The sequence below is a fragment of the Trachymyrmex cornetzi genome, unplaced genomic scaffold (assembly GCF_001594075.2).
Source record: "Trachymyrmex cornetzi isolate Tcor2-1 unplaced genomic scaffold, Tcor1.1 scaffold16, whole genome shotgun sequence".
Classification (NCBI taxonomy): Eukaryota; Metazoa; Arthropoda; class Insecta; order Hymenoptera; family Formicidae; genus Trachymyrmex; species Trachymyrmex cornetzi.
This window is the reverse complement of record NW_017296201.1, coordinates 7,267,768-7,281,308: the sequence shown is the minus strand read 5'-3', so window position 1 is coordinate 7,281,308 and position 13,541 is coordinate 7,267,768. Positions and strand designations below refer to the sequence as shown.

At 31.1% G+C, this 13,541-nt stretch overlaps 1 protein-coding gene across 3 annotated transcripts in view; it reads left to right on the top strand.

Moving 5' to 3' along the window:
- The window catches only part of LOC108758894 (uncharacterized), a 20,374-nt gene that overhangs the window by 5,591 nt on the left and 1,242 nt on the right, over window positions 1-13,541 (top strand). Inside the window, exons 2-11 of one of the 3 annotated variants that reach the window (XR_001939968.1) lie at window positions 1,308-1,844; window positions 1,994-2,097; window positions 2,215-2,509; window positions 2,616-2,733; window positions 3,630-3,777; window positions 4,026-4,933; window positions 6,041-6,608; window positions 7,386-7,950; window positions 8,054-8,290; window positions 10,113-10,184. Coding sequence is in view for 1 of the 3 variants with exons in the window: in XM_018504107.1 (XP_018359609.1) it covers window positions 1,308-1,844; window positions 1,994-2,097; window positions 2,215-2,509; window positions 2,616-2,733; window positions 3,630-3,777; window positions 4,026-4,933; window positions 6,041-6,608; window positions 7,386-7,950; window positions 8,054-8,223 (3,413 nt within the window). In the remaining 2 variants the exon portion in view is untranslated. Of the gene's footprint in view, window positions 1-1,307; window positions 1,845-1,993; window positions 2,098-2,214; window positions 2,510-2,615; window positions 2,734-3,629; window positions 3,778-4,025; window positions 4,934-6,040; window positions 6,609-7,385; window positions 7,951-8,053; window positions 8,637-10,112; window positions 10,185-13,541 lie in introns of those variants that run through there. The other 2 variants (XR_001939969.1, XM_018504107.1) reach the window with 2 other exon arrangements.

Here is a 13,541-nt window from a genome sequence, read left to right as displayed (position 1 = left end):
CTTTGACGAGTAACGCCATCTTCATGATGAGGCTCAAAACTTTTCAGACGACCCTCGTATAAAAAAATATACTTATTTGTTTATGTTTTTAAAACATTATGTCATTGATGATCAAAATCAGCACAAGTTTAAACATATTCTTTGCAATAACTCATATATTTATGTAAATAAATGAAAATTCGAAGTATGACGGTCAATTTTGATACGGGGTCTAAAAATAGACATTCCAAGCTTTCAATTGCTTTTTTAAAACCTATTCTAGTGTAATTTTTCGCAAAGCTATGACAATTTCAAGTTTTACGTTTATATATATATATATATATATTTATATACTCAAGAATTTTGAAAATTACTGAAAATATTAATAACTCGATTTTAAAGACAAAAATTAAAAAAAATTGTTTCCTCTAGTGGAATTAAAGTATGAAGTATATATTGTATGTAATGTATTATTTAAAATATAAATGCAATATATCTTCAATTTATATATAGCCATTCATGCATATTAAAAAAAACATTATTTTTTGGTTACTTAATAACTAAACATTTTGGATAGCCGACACTTGAACTTTTTTTTCTTATAGTTTTTCTTGTAGTTTGGCCAAATTTGTAATCGTGCTCACGAGTGACGGCATAACTTCGCCGCATGCTCTATGATGAAAAATTCACTTTTCTTACTTTTTTGTGTAGGCGTACATTACCTACTATTCACAAATTCAGGAACGCTTGCAATTGTCTCGCATCTTACAAAAATTTATAGCGAATTTGATTGGACGCACTCAGGCTCTAGTGCACATTAACGCCGTCGGTGACGAACACAAAATAACGTAAAGATATGTTTATACATAAACATAGAAATCGATTAAATCCTGAAATACTCAATCCATTTTATTGTACTATTAGATACAATATGTATTTTATAATTTAAAATATTTGCATTTCACTTTTATACTCAAATTAAATCAGTGTACAATGGCCAAGCTTGTAACAGTGCTTACGAGCGACGGCACAACTTCGCCGCGTGCTCTATAATTTTTTTTCTTACTTTAAGAAATTTCTGTCTAAGATAAGCGTAAAATCTCAACAGTCAGATAGATTTTTACAATTATTAGAGCTTTTTACTAAATAAATTGTGTGCCAGGCACGAAAGAGCGTGCCTCTCTTTCGATATTTTTCGTCTATTTTGAATTATGGGCTCACAGTTAATTCGCAATGGCAGGGGTGGATCGATAAAATGTCTATATATGAGAGAGATAGATTGCAAGAATAGTATATACTATATGGTTGATATCAATTGTTTTTTATAGCTGAAGCAGAAGTAGCAGAGGCACAAATTGCAAAACGCGTAAAATATTCAACGAGGATTTCGGATGCTAGAGAAAAGATGGATGATAATCAAGATCTTAATGACATAAAAACTTATATTTACGAAACAGATAGTTTCGAACATTTAGATATGACAAAGATTAAAAAAGACAAGGAATCCGATAAATCGGAAACAGATTCTATTGATGTACCAAATAGCATAGATTCTGAAGTAGAGCCAAACAAAATCGATATGACTTCTAATAGATCGGTAAATTCTTCATCAGCTGCAAGTAGTCCCTCCGCAACATCACAAAGATCAAAAGGTAGTCTTATTTCTGGTGGTGGCAGTCCAGGAGGAAGGCATAAAAATGTTGACATGTCAAATCCTTTATATAAAGAGCCATTTAAATATGGATGGAAGCGAGAATTAGTGTATAGAGCTAGTAATGACTCTTCTTCTAAAAAAATGGCTGATATATATTATTACACACCAGCGGGGAAAAAAGTTAGAAGTTTTAGAGAAGTTGCAGAATCTCGTAAGTATGCAAAAAAAAGATATATTAAATCAGTTGTTCAGGTAGCAAGCTGATGTCATTTTGACATCAAAATGACAACAGATTATGTCAATTTGCTACATATAGATATATATGGTATAGATATATTAAGATCGTGATTTTTGTTACAGTTAATTCAAAGGAGTTGACCATTGACAATTTCACATTCTTTAAAGAACCTATTGGGCTCAACGATTCTGAAAAGGAGGTTATTAGAGATGCTAAAAGAATACGAGTATGTATTTTCACACTTATAAATTTTAAATTTGTGGAATCCTTGTTTTCATTAAATTTATTTTTTTAAGTTTTAAGCTTTTTTAAATAAAGATTTGTTATTTATTGGATATTTCAGGGATCTATAGGTGGATCTGCAAAGAAATATAAAAAAACTGTACAAACGAAAAAGACAATACAGGAACCTGTAGCAAAAAAACCAGTACAAGAACCTGTAACAAAAAAATCGTCACATGAACCTGACACATCAAAAAAGCCTCCGGTACAAGAACTCCCTGCTCCTGCTCCTGCACCTATAGAAATTACAAAACTTGTTCCTGCATCTGTGTCAGTACCTACAAAAACAGCTAAATCAGCAAAAGTGATTTCAACATACAGAACAAGAACAACTACAAGGAAAACTCCGCAGATAAGTATGTTCTTATATCCATATTTATAATATATATATTATGTTATTCCGATTATTTTATATTACAAATTTATTATTCGTATGAATTTATTATGAAATTTATATTGCAGAAATAAAATCATCGGCTCAAGAAAGTGAGATGCTTCCACCTCAGCGGACTACAAATACGAGAAGAAATCAACAACCGATTGAGAAGACTATACCAGTCAAAACCAAAAGATTGATAACGTAAGTATCAATTTAATTATTTAAAAAAGCGAACAATTAAAGGATTGGGCTCTTGAGATATTAAACAAATAATAAATAAAGCAAAAAACGGGTAATTAAGAGCCTTAATAAGCGTCAAAAGTCACACTGTGAACGTTCTTACAAGAAATTTAGCCTGACTTTATCTGTTTTGTCAATCTTAATTTAATTTTATTTACATTATTGTGCAGTTATGGGGTGCAGTAGCTCGCACTTAGTTAAACAACTAACTGACGGTTACACTCACTCCAGATTTGGTAATCTGTGAAACTTCCTTGCTGCACTCGATTTCTTGGATGTTTTGAATATCGGATTGTTATTAAGAATTGCTATTATTTGAGACTGCTGAGGATGGCTCATTGAGACGAAACGTTCAGTTTTTATAGTTATGTAAGAGATACACACACAATTTAAATATATGTTTATATGATAATTGCACTAATTATCGCGTATTAAGCTCTTAATTGCCCGTTTTTTGCTTTATTTATTATTTGTTTAATTATTTAATCTTTCATATACCGGGTGTTTCAGACCACTTGTACCACCCTTTTATCTTCGCAAGATAAGGTCCAATCGTAAAAGTGTTCTTACACTTCATATTTAACTAAATATTTTATGAAAAGTGCAAAATTTGTGCATATTCATTTTATTCCATGTACAAATATAAATTGAAATACATGAAATTATGTAGCATACGCTATATAATTTTTAAATGCTATAAAATTAATATGCACAAATTGACTTTAGATGAGAGAGAAGTTTATTGTGTCTATAATTTTCATAACCATTTTTCCCTTTGATCCTATTTTATATATCCTTAATGGGGAATCTTTGTGTTTTTTCCTGAATTCCTTTCCCGATCAACGCACATCTTACAGGCCCAAAGTTCAAGAGCCATGCAGCATTAGATGTTCAACAAGTATGGGATTAATACCAAGTTTACAATGTCGAGTTTGTCTCTGTTTATATCATCCTGAATGTGTCGATGGCATGGAGTATGCAGGCAATGATGATTACGTCTGCAAGGTAGGCATTATTATGCAGTTAAGTAATTTTAATGTATGTATGCGTGTTATTGAGTTACTTCAGAGATATCTTCTTATGGACTTTTTATTTTAAAACTGAGACACCATATTTTTTGTAATTAAGGAATTGCCTTTTGAGTATAAAATGTATATTATATATATATAAAATTGTTTCACATTCCATTTAAATAATCTTAATATTAAAATGATTTGAATTATTATGCTTATATAAGAATAAATTTGTTGTAGAATTGTCAGCCGGATACTAAAGAATCTCAAATGCCAAACAATCCTTCTTTAACACCGCCTCCATTGATTCCGATTAGTATGTTAAGTGCACAAAATGCAAAATCAATAAAACATCAGACTAATTCATCTCTTCCGAAATTGCAAAGAATTCCAAAGTCTGATGGTGCAGAAGTGCAAACAAAAAATTCTTCTAAAACTATCAAAATACCTTCCTTAAACTCGTCTTCAACCATAGACAAAAAGGAAAGTACCTGGTTTCCTCAGACGGAAAATGAATTTTTGCAAAGTCATGATGGCACTATGCCGAAACCGGCTCAAAATATTGCTGTAATGGGCGGCAAAAGATATATTGTAGTACCAAAAAATAATGCAATGGCAGTTCAACCGGCTATAACAGTAAAACCAGATAAAATTGGTGATAAGCCACCAGTACTTCAAGACGGTTTACTTACCGATATTACGGACAATACTACAGATAATGCTATTACGAATTTATGTGCATCTCCATCTTTAAATACTGATTTACCTGAAAAAATAAATATTACACCTGATAAAGAAATTTCAAAAGACATAATTCACCAAACAGATCTTGTATCTTCTGATACCACTGAAATGACTGAAACATATGATGATAAAGATAAGGATAGTAATAATACTCCTAAAAGAGATAATGCTATTAAAAATATATTAGAAAACGAATCTTTTACTGCCAATACAGATTATGTCTCAGAAAAAAAAATAGATGCAAATTGTACATCACTTGAAAGTAAATCTGTATGTACACCAGTACATGCGGCAAGTATTACAAATGCTCTTGAAGCAAGTGCAGAAACTGAAACAATTAAAACAGATCGACAACAGTCGTTATCAAATAAAGTGGGTACAGTATCGAAAATCAAAACTAGCAAGTAAGTGTATGTGCTTGTTACATAGGCACTTTTGTGTTTTATTTCTTATTTAGAATATTTTTTTTAATAATTTAAATTTACGGTAACTTTTTGAGGTTTTGGCAGTTGCTTTGTGTACGTATTGTATTTACAAAGTTTAGTAAAAAAGGAAATACTCTTTTTATAATAATCCACGCTTTATCCAATTAAACATTATATTCTTTTATTTTTTACGTACTTTACAAGCTTGACTGTACATTAGATTTTATATTGTATAATATTTTAGATTGTATATTAGAATCTTATTTTATATAGTGACACATATGATAACAGACTCTTTATGGCCTATTTTATCTTATAAATAAATTATGATATATAAAATTGTAAATGCAATATATATACTGATGCTTATTATATTTGGAAATATAAAAATGCAACATTAAAAATGAATTTGATTTTATCTTATGACCGAAGCACACTGCCTTAGCTTCTTAGAAATGCGGCCAAATTTATAACAAATGTAAGACAAATAAAAGCACCCGTTGATTATCACGGTTTTTTTATGTAATTGTAGTATCAAGGTAAATTAATTTTTATTAATTCTTAAATCTAAGGATTAGTTTTACTCGATGTTGAATCGCACATTTATGTATAAATATATCAATGTTTACATTCATGCTGCAATTACAAAGTTATTGATAAGTGCTTCAGTGAAAAAAATCTAATTCATTTTTACTTTTTATATTTGCAGATATAAAGACATGTGTGCGAGCTGAAACAAAAACTCCTAGTGCGTTTTCCTATAAATTCTCACAATCCTCCGCCATCCCATATCCTTTTTATTTCTATATTTATTGTTTCGTTTTGAATCTGTTACTTTCTTGATAAGAATATATACATTCGCGACATTATTTTTATCAGAGGTTTTTTAGATTGAAGATTATAGTACAAACAAATTATTTTTAATCTATTGCGTCTTAAAAAAGCCTCTTAAAAAATACTCTTGTTTCTATTATATAAATTTTAAGAAATAAATATTATGTTTTCAATGTGTAACATGATACAGGCATTTCCACAAATATAGTTAATGTCAAATTTCTAAAATGAATATTTTTTTAATATTTTCAGGAGGAAGCAAAACCAACAGGAATTAGAGCCACAACATAATTTCATGAATACATTTTGTGCCGGTTATCATTCCCTGCTGCGTATTTTTCAATATCTTAAGGTCCAAGAGTTATTGCGAGCCGGACGAGTTTGTAAAACGTGGCGTGATCTCGCTGCACATCAGACTCTATGGAAGACCGTACGAATGAAAAACAGTCAAGTAACTGACTGGGATGGTTTGGCGGATACATTACAGAAACGTGGCACGCATCATCTAGATCTCAGGAAGATGCTAATTGCTGGCGAGTCCGATAGCATCTGGAAGAAATTCTTAACTGTTATACCACGAGTGACCAGTCTCGTGAAGCTTGAACTATGCAGATGTCCCGTTTCGGTTGTGGAAGAAGTGATTAAGACTTGTCCACAGTTAGAAGTATTTAGTGCGATGTCGATTAAATGTGAATTTTTGACATTAGAATCGATCGGAAATTTGAGTCGATGTCAAGAACTCAGACTCAAAGCAATATCTGGAATGTCCTTACAACAAGATCTTACACCTTTACAAGAATTAAAACACTTAACACAATTGGTAAGAATCTATGTAGAGGTGTGCAAATTAAGCATTTGCATATTCGAATTTAATCAAATCGTGATAACATAATTATTGATAAATTAGAGACTTAAATCTTTATGCGTATAAGTAAACAAATAACAATCGCGGTTGTAACAATGTATTGTTTTAAAGGTATCACTGACTTTTTATTCTGTACTGAGAGAAATGTTCAGTATATATAACCATTCAACCATCCATTTTATTGATATGTGACTAACAAAAACTTCCTTATTCTTTCATTTAAAAATCGTGTCGTCCTAACTAAAATTTTTGTTATTCTAACCGTTGTTCTAATCAAAATTTAGTTGTAAATTTTGGTTAGGACAATACAATTTTTAAATGAAAAAGTAAGAAAGTTTTTGTTAGTCACTTTTCAACAAAATGTATGATTATATGTACAAAACATTTCTTTCAGTATGTCGAAACCTAATTTAAAGCTAATTGTTGTGCTAAATTTGTACCTTTATTTCACTTTCATTGACTTAAACAAAACAAATAGTATTTTAAAAAATAAATAGCATTTTCTTCACAATGTAAGCCAATAAGCGCGTGCACTTGCATGAAGATTAGTAAGCGCTGATACAAGATTCGAATTTGAACTTGTTTGAACTAATTCGCACACCTCTAAATCTATGTTTCTTCAACATAATTTCTATTATGATTTTTTTTTGTTTTTATTTTTATTATACGATATTAGAAAATATTAGAAAATATCTTATTTAAAATAATATATTATTTTTCTTTTATGTACAGAGTTTAACATCAGTTAAGGAACTCGGGAAGAAAAAAATTGACGTTTTACAATCATTGACAAACTTGGAGACATTAGAATTAGGCGAATGCTCCGATTTTCCTGACAAGTTTGGAACTACTGTTTTAATCAATTTAAATAAATTGGAACGTCTTAGACTTGAAAAAGGTCAAGGATCGTGTTGTACATTTGATATCCTTGAAGGCGTATCGAAATTGCAAAATTTGAGTCAGATGGAATTGGTCAATTTTGATGTAAAGAATGGTTTTGACAAATGTCTGGCTAATTGCAAGAACATCAAAAGGTTATTAATTATACCGACTTATATATCCCAGTCGGCGACATCTAACAACATGGTGCTTGGAGGTGTCACAGAATTGTCAGACAATTTAACGCATTTTATATGGGGTGTCACGCTTGAATTACTCAGAGTTACGGAATTGTTCATCGATCAGTGCAATCTTATGAAAAAACAAATTACAGGGGATTCTATACCAGTTTTAAAACCTGTTCCCTGCTTAAGATTAATTTCGGATATTGAGGATGAGAACGAGAACCAAAAAGAAGGTATATTAACTTGTAGAATTAGTTATTAGCTAACTCATTAACATTATTATCTCCACGAATAATCTATGATTAAATTGTGAAACGTTATTTAATAATTTTACAGCTGATGATAAACAACAACCGCAACAAACGGGTCCGCAAGTTGACATTTTGCCATTGCCACAATTGCAGAAGCTTCTTTTAACTGCATTACCCAAGACACGAGTTAAGATCTTGAAAATTCCTTTTCACGCTACGTGGAGACAAAGCATTTCTGATACTACCACGCAATAGAAACGAGGTGATATTAGTTTGAAACCGAATGGGACAAATAGAATTAAAGCGACATTTGAAGATTTTTGTAAGTTGTAAAATTGATATAGTATCCGTGCTTCTACATCTACTATTTTTTGCATGGAAAATAACTTATATATTTAGGTACTATGAGTTTTATAATCTTCAACGATTAATAATCTTTCGCAACGTATTGGTACACACTGCGATATATTTAGTATTTTTGTGATAAATACGTGGGACCATGTATCACGCACCACCATTGCCACAGGCAAAATGATACGACAAGTTGGTACCCTTGTATGGGTTTAATTTAATCAAGTAAAATTCTGACTTTTATATATATATATCACGATTTTACTTTCTCGAAGATAATGAAAAAGTGGTATAGATTTATACTGTCGAAGTTGATTTGTACCAATACGCGTTTAAAGTAATGAAACGTTGATTAAAACGTTTCGCTTTTAAACACCTTTTTAACGTGTATATTTCTTAGTAATGAATATGTAAGTTTAGAAATATTAATTTCTTACCTTAAAAATCCAAAACATCCACATATTTATATGTATATAAGTAATCGATCATGATTACATACACTATTAAAAATGTCATGAAATTTAATGTACTTTTAAGTTACATAAATTAAATTCAATTTTATGACACTAAATTAAATTTTATGTAACTTTAACTGAAAAGTATATTTTTGTACATGTACATGAAATTTAGTGTACGTATATTTCATAAAATTTTACGAAGTTTAGTACATTTTTTATTAAATTTTATGTAGATTTGTATAAAATTTAATGTAAGTAAACGTTAAATTTAAGTTACTTGTAACTTCATTTTCATTGACAACATTAAATATTTTTAATGTGCCTGCTTGAAATTTGCTTCCATTATATGTAACGGAAGTAAATTTCTGTTTTTTTAACAGTGTACATACATACAAATATGTGCATGTTTGGATTTTTAAGGTAAGAAATTAATATTTCTAAACTGGCACATTCATTATTAAGAAATATATACGTTAAAAAGATGTTTGAGAGCGAAACGAATCGTTTTAATCAACGGTTTAATACTTGGAGCATTGTTAAGGCTCCTGAGTAGTCACCACAGCCATATTAAATCGTAACGTCAGAAGCGAGAAATAATACATTAATTTTTATTACATGCTATTTATAAATAAAGACAATTTAGATAAAACAAAATGAGATTGCTTTAAAATATTTGTAAAAGTGGACGAAAGCTATGCCTATATCCCCCTTGACAGTCAGTAAATAATCATAAAAAGTAATAAAAGGCATGTATAAATGAAAATAAGCTACACATGTGCATTGAATAAAAACACTTAGGTATTCATAATCAGATCTTATATTCAAGACCGTCTTAAGTACGGTCTTAAGAAGTCACGAACCAATCAGAAGGCTGCATTAGCGTCTTAAGACATTACTTAAGACGGTCTTGAAATAAAACTCGATTATGAATACCGGCCCTATAATGTACCTTTTATCACTTTTTACGATTATTTATTGACTGTCAAGGGGGATAAGCATAGCTTTCGTCCAGTTTTACAAATGTTTTAATCTCATCATTTTGTTTTATCCAAGTTGTCTTTATTTATAAATGGTATGTAATAAAAATAATGTGCCATTTCTCGCTTCTGATGTCACGATTCAATATAACCGTGACTATTCAGGAGCCTTTACAGGACGATATCCAGTATCGCGAAAGTAGTTAAATTAATAATTTTAACATCGAGTGTCTACTTGAAAAAAAATAAGTATAGGATCACATGATCTATATGGCTCTATTTAGAGATTAGGCTGTATAAAATAATTCTATACATATTATAATATTATGTCTCTGTATCAATATCTTTTAATGTTTAGGATACATGTTTTCCGCTGCAAAGAAACTATGGCAAAATTTGGGATAGTATATAGAATATGTAATATACTTACTTCATTGCACACAATACATAATCAAACATACTGTTATAAAAATATTCATTAATTGACATGTACTGAGTACAAAATGTGTGTAATTGTAAGTTTTCAATAATGACTTCTATACTCTTAATGAATTTATTTCTTTGTTTTGCTGACTGTGGCTTTATCTTCCCTAAAAAATGTATTAGGTGAAGAGAAAGAGACTTGTATTTTATATGATAATATTATAATCAGGGTTTGAAAAAAAATCCGAGTTAAAAAACCCAGATGGGTTTTTTTTTTTTTTTTTTAAAGAAACCCGGATTTATTAAGTTTTTTGAAGGTTTTATGCATTTTTATTCTTTAGTCCAATAATTAAAAATTAAATCAAATAAACTTTATTCACCATTGTTGACTTAACCTAAAGTGCATTCCATTTCGTGCATAATGCATCATTTATTCTTGTTTACATTTGGTGAATGACAAGGATAAATACATGCATCATGCCTATGGTGACTTCTTAAAGAAAATAAAGGACAAATTTGAAAATGTTAAAGCTTTGTTCCTATATGTTTTCAAACCAGTTTGCGACTGTCAAGAATCTGTGCATTATAAAATTTTATTGCACAATATAATCAAATTGAAATAATGTGGAGGTTTCTGATAGTTTGAAACTGGTTCGACTATATTGGAACAAATCTTTGATCTGTAAATGGAATAATAAAAAACGAAATTGTAGTTTGAATAAATTTAATTTTAAAAATTAAGACAAAAAATTAACAAAAACAAATTGTATTTGTATACATGAAACTGTAAAATATTTTCCGTAAAAAAATTTGCTGATTAATATATTAAACATTAGAACGCTAGTTAGAAAGAAACTCGGAAAAGAATTTCTCGTAATGTAAAATGACAGTAAAGGACAATATTGGAAAATAAAGCACAAAATTGAGTTTTGAAGAAACAAATAAATTTAAAGGACAGCTACCTAAAATAAAGGACATATGGTCACCGTAATCATGCTACCAATGAGATACTATCAAAGACCATGAGCCTGGGTAAATTGTTGTGACTATCAATGGAGGCTCAGGGATAATTGAAGAACAATGACGTTGCCGACAATAACAATTCATGATTACTAACATACATATTTCAAGAATACATTATTAAATTCCTGATTTCTTATTGTATAAATGTTGTATAAATAAGTATGCGTACTTTTAATGCTATAATATCTTAAATATTGTCAAAAAATTACAATTTTTTCTCTGCAGTTATCTCTATTGATAATCAAACCCGAATGATAACATTAAAATCAGTTTTTAATCAAAATCGAGTATTATTAAGTTTTAAATATATATGTACATGTCTACAAAATTAATAAATCATGAAATTAACACCGTATCATTAGTTTCCCTTTAATCACTTAAATGTCTTAAATTTTAACAGGCACACGAATTTCCATAAGCGCCGACTGTCTTTAATAGTATCTCGTCGGTGATCATGCACATCATGCACGAAACGGTACACATCTCTAGCGTTGTTGTCTCAGCATTATTAGGTAGTGTTGTAATAACATAAATTCAGACACGGTGAGTGCTAACGCCATTTTATCCTTTTCTTAGGGCCTCAGTACAATAATGCAGCGATTACCTTTGGTAAAACTATAAATCGTTAACGGTAAGTGACATAATTACATGATACAACTTTTCAAATATTTTAATATTTGAGATATAAATTGTCAATGCATGTTCAACAAAATCATGTGTAACAAATTTTGAAATGGTTAAAAAATATAACCTTATAAATCAAATCCTTTGTACATTAATCAAATCAGTATATATGCAAAATTTTTATTCATTTGCAATGTTGTAATAATACAGTTGTTAACAATTGTAATAATTGTACATTGTTAACTGTATTATTACAACATTGCAAATGAAAAAAAATTTGTGCATATATACTGATTAATCAATGTACGAAGGACTTATAAGAAGGATATATAAGGTTATGTTTTTTAATCATTTCGAAATTTGTTACACATTATGGCCGTGGTCCGAATCATGCTGACAACGCTCATGAGCATTGTTTGTCTTCGTTTAACATTTGACAAACAACAAGGATGAAATGATTTTTAAGCGTTGTGAGCGAGTATCGGACCGCGGCCTATTTCGTCACACATGCATTGATAATCTTCTTCTTCTTCTGTTGGCCCCGCAGCCTAGACAGACTGGTACTGGGCCATTGAGGTCTTCGTAATTGAGCTAATCGTGATTGGGAGTGCTATGCACCGGCCGCCTAGAACCGGGCGAGTAATGGATGATGCAATAAAAAAATGGTGAAGCGCCCCTTCAAACACTGGACGCCTGCGGCTACGACGCTTCCACGCCGCACGGCCGCGCGCCAAGACGGATAAAGGAACTATCGGAATTGAAATACAAAGGCACAGTCCAAACCGGCAACGCTTTTCAAAAATATAGTCGTGACGCAACACCCGAGACGAGAGGGAACACGTCCGACCCGCTCGAGTGGTATACAAGAACTTGCATTGATAATTTATATCTCAAGTATTAAAATATTTAAAAAGTTATATTTTATAATTATAGGTCTGTTCATGTTGTATGAAATCCCCAAATATTTTTGCACTTAAAATGAAATAGATAATATATTTTGCCTTACCCCGGATCTACAATAGGGTTTTAAGCCTTAAGCCATAAGAAATGGGCGAATCACAATCGCTTATTCTTCTCGGATTCGACTGTAATTGGTCAATTTCTTACGGCATAAGGCATAAAACACCTATTGTAGATCCGGACTTAAAAAGAGAGAAAGCGAGATGTCGAGTGCCAAAAGTGCAAGCAACGCGAACAGACCTTATGTCATTTACCGTTAACGATTTGTAATTTCACCAAAGGTGACCACTGATGTAGACATGTTACCATCACAAGAGATCGACGCGTAATGTGATAGATACGGCATACAGATATGCCAAAACATTGTGCGTTGACATACGACTACGATTCACGATTCGCGACCTCGGTTACGACCATTATTGTGCTGAAGCCCTTAAGTCCGGATCTACAATAGCGTTTTAAGCCTTAAGCCATAAGAAATGGGCGAATCACAATCGCTTATTCTTCTCGGATTCGACTGTAATCGGTCAATTTCTTATGGCTTAAGGCTTAAAACACCTATTGTAGATCCGGACTAACCCCGGATCTACAATATGGTTTTAAGCCTTAAGCCATAAGAAATGGGCGAATCACGGTCGCTTATTCTTCTCGGATTCGACTGTAACCCCGGATCTACAATAGGGTTTTAAGCCTTAAGCCATAAGAAATGGGCGAATCACAGTCGCTTATTCTTCTCGGATTCGACTGTAATTGGTCA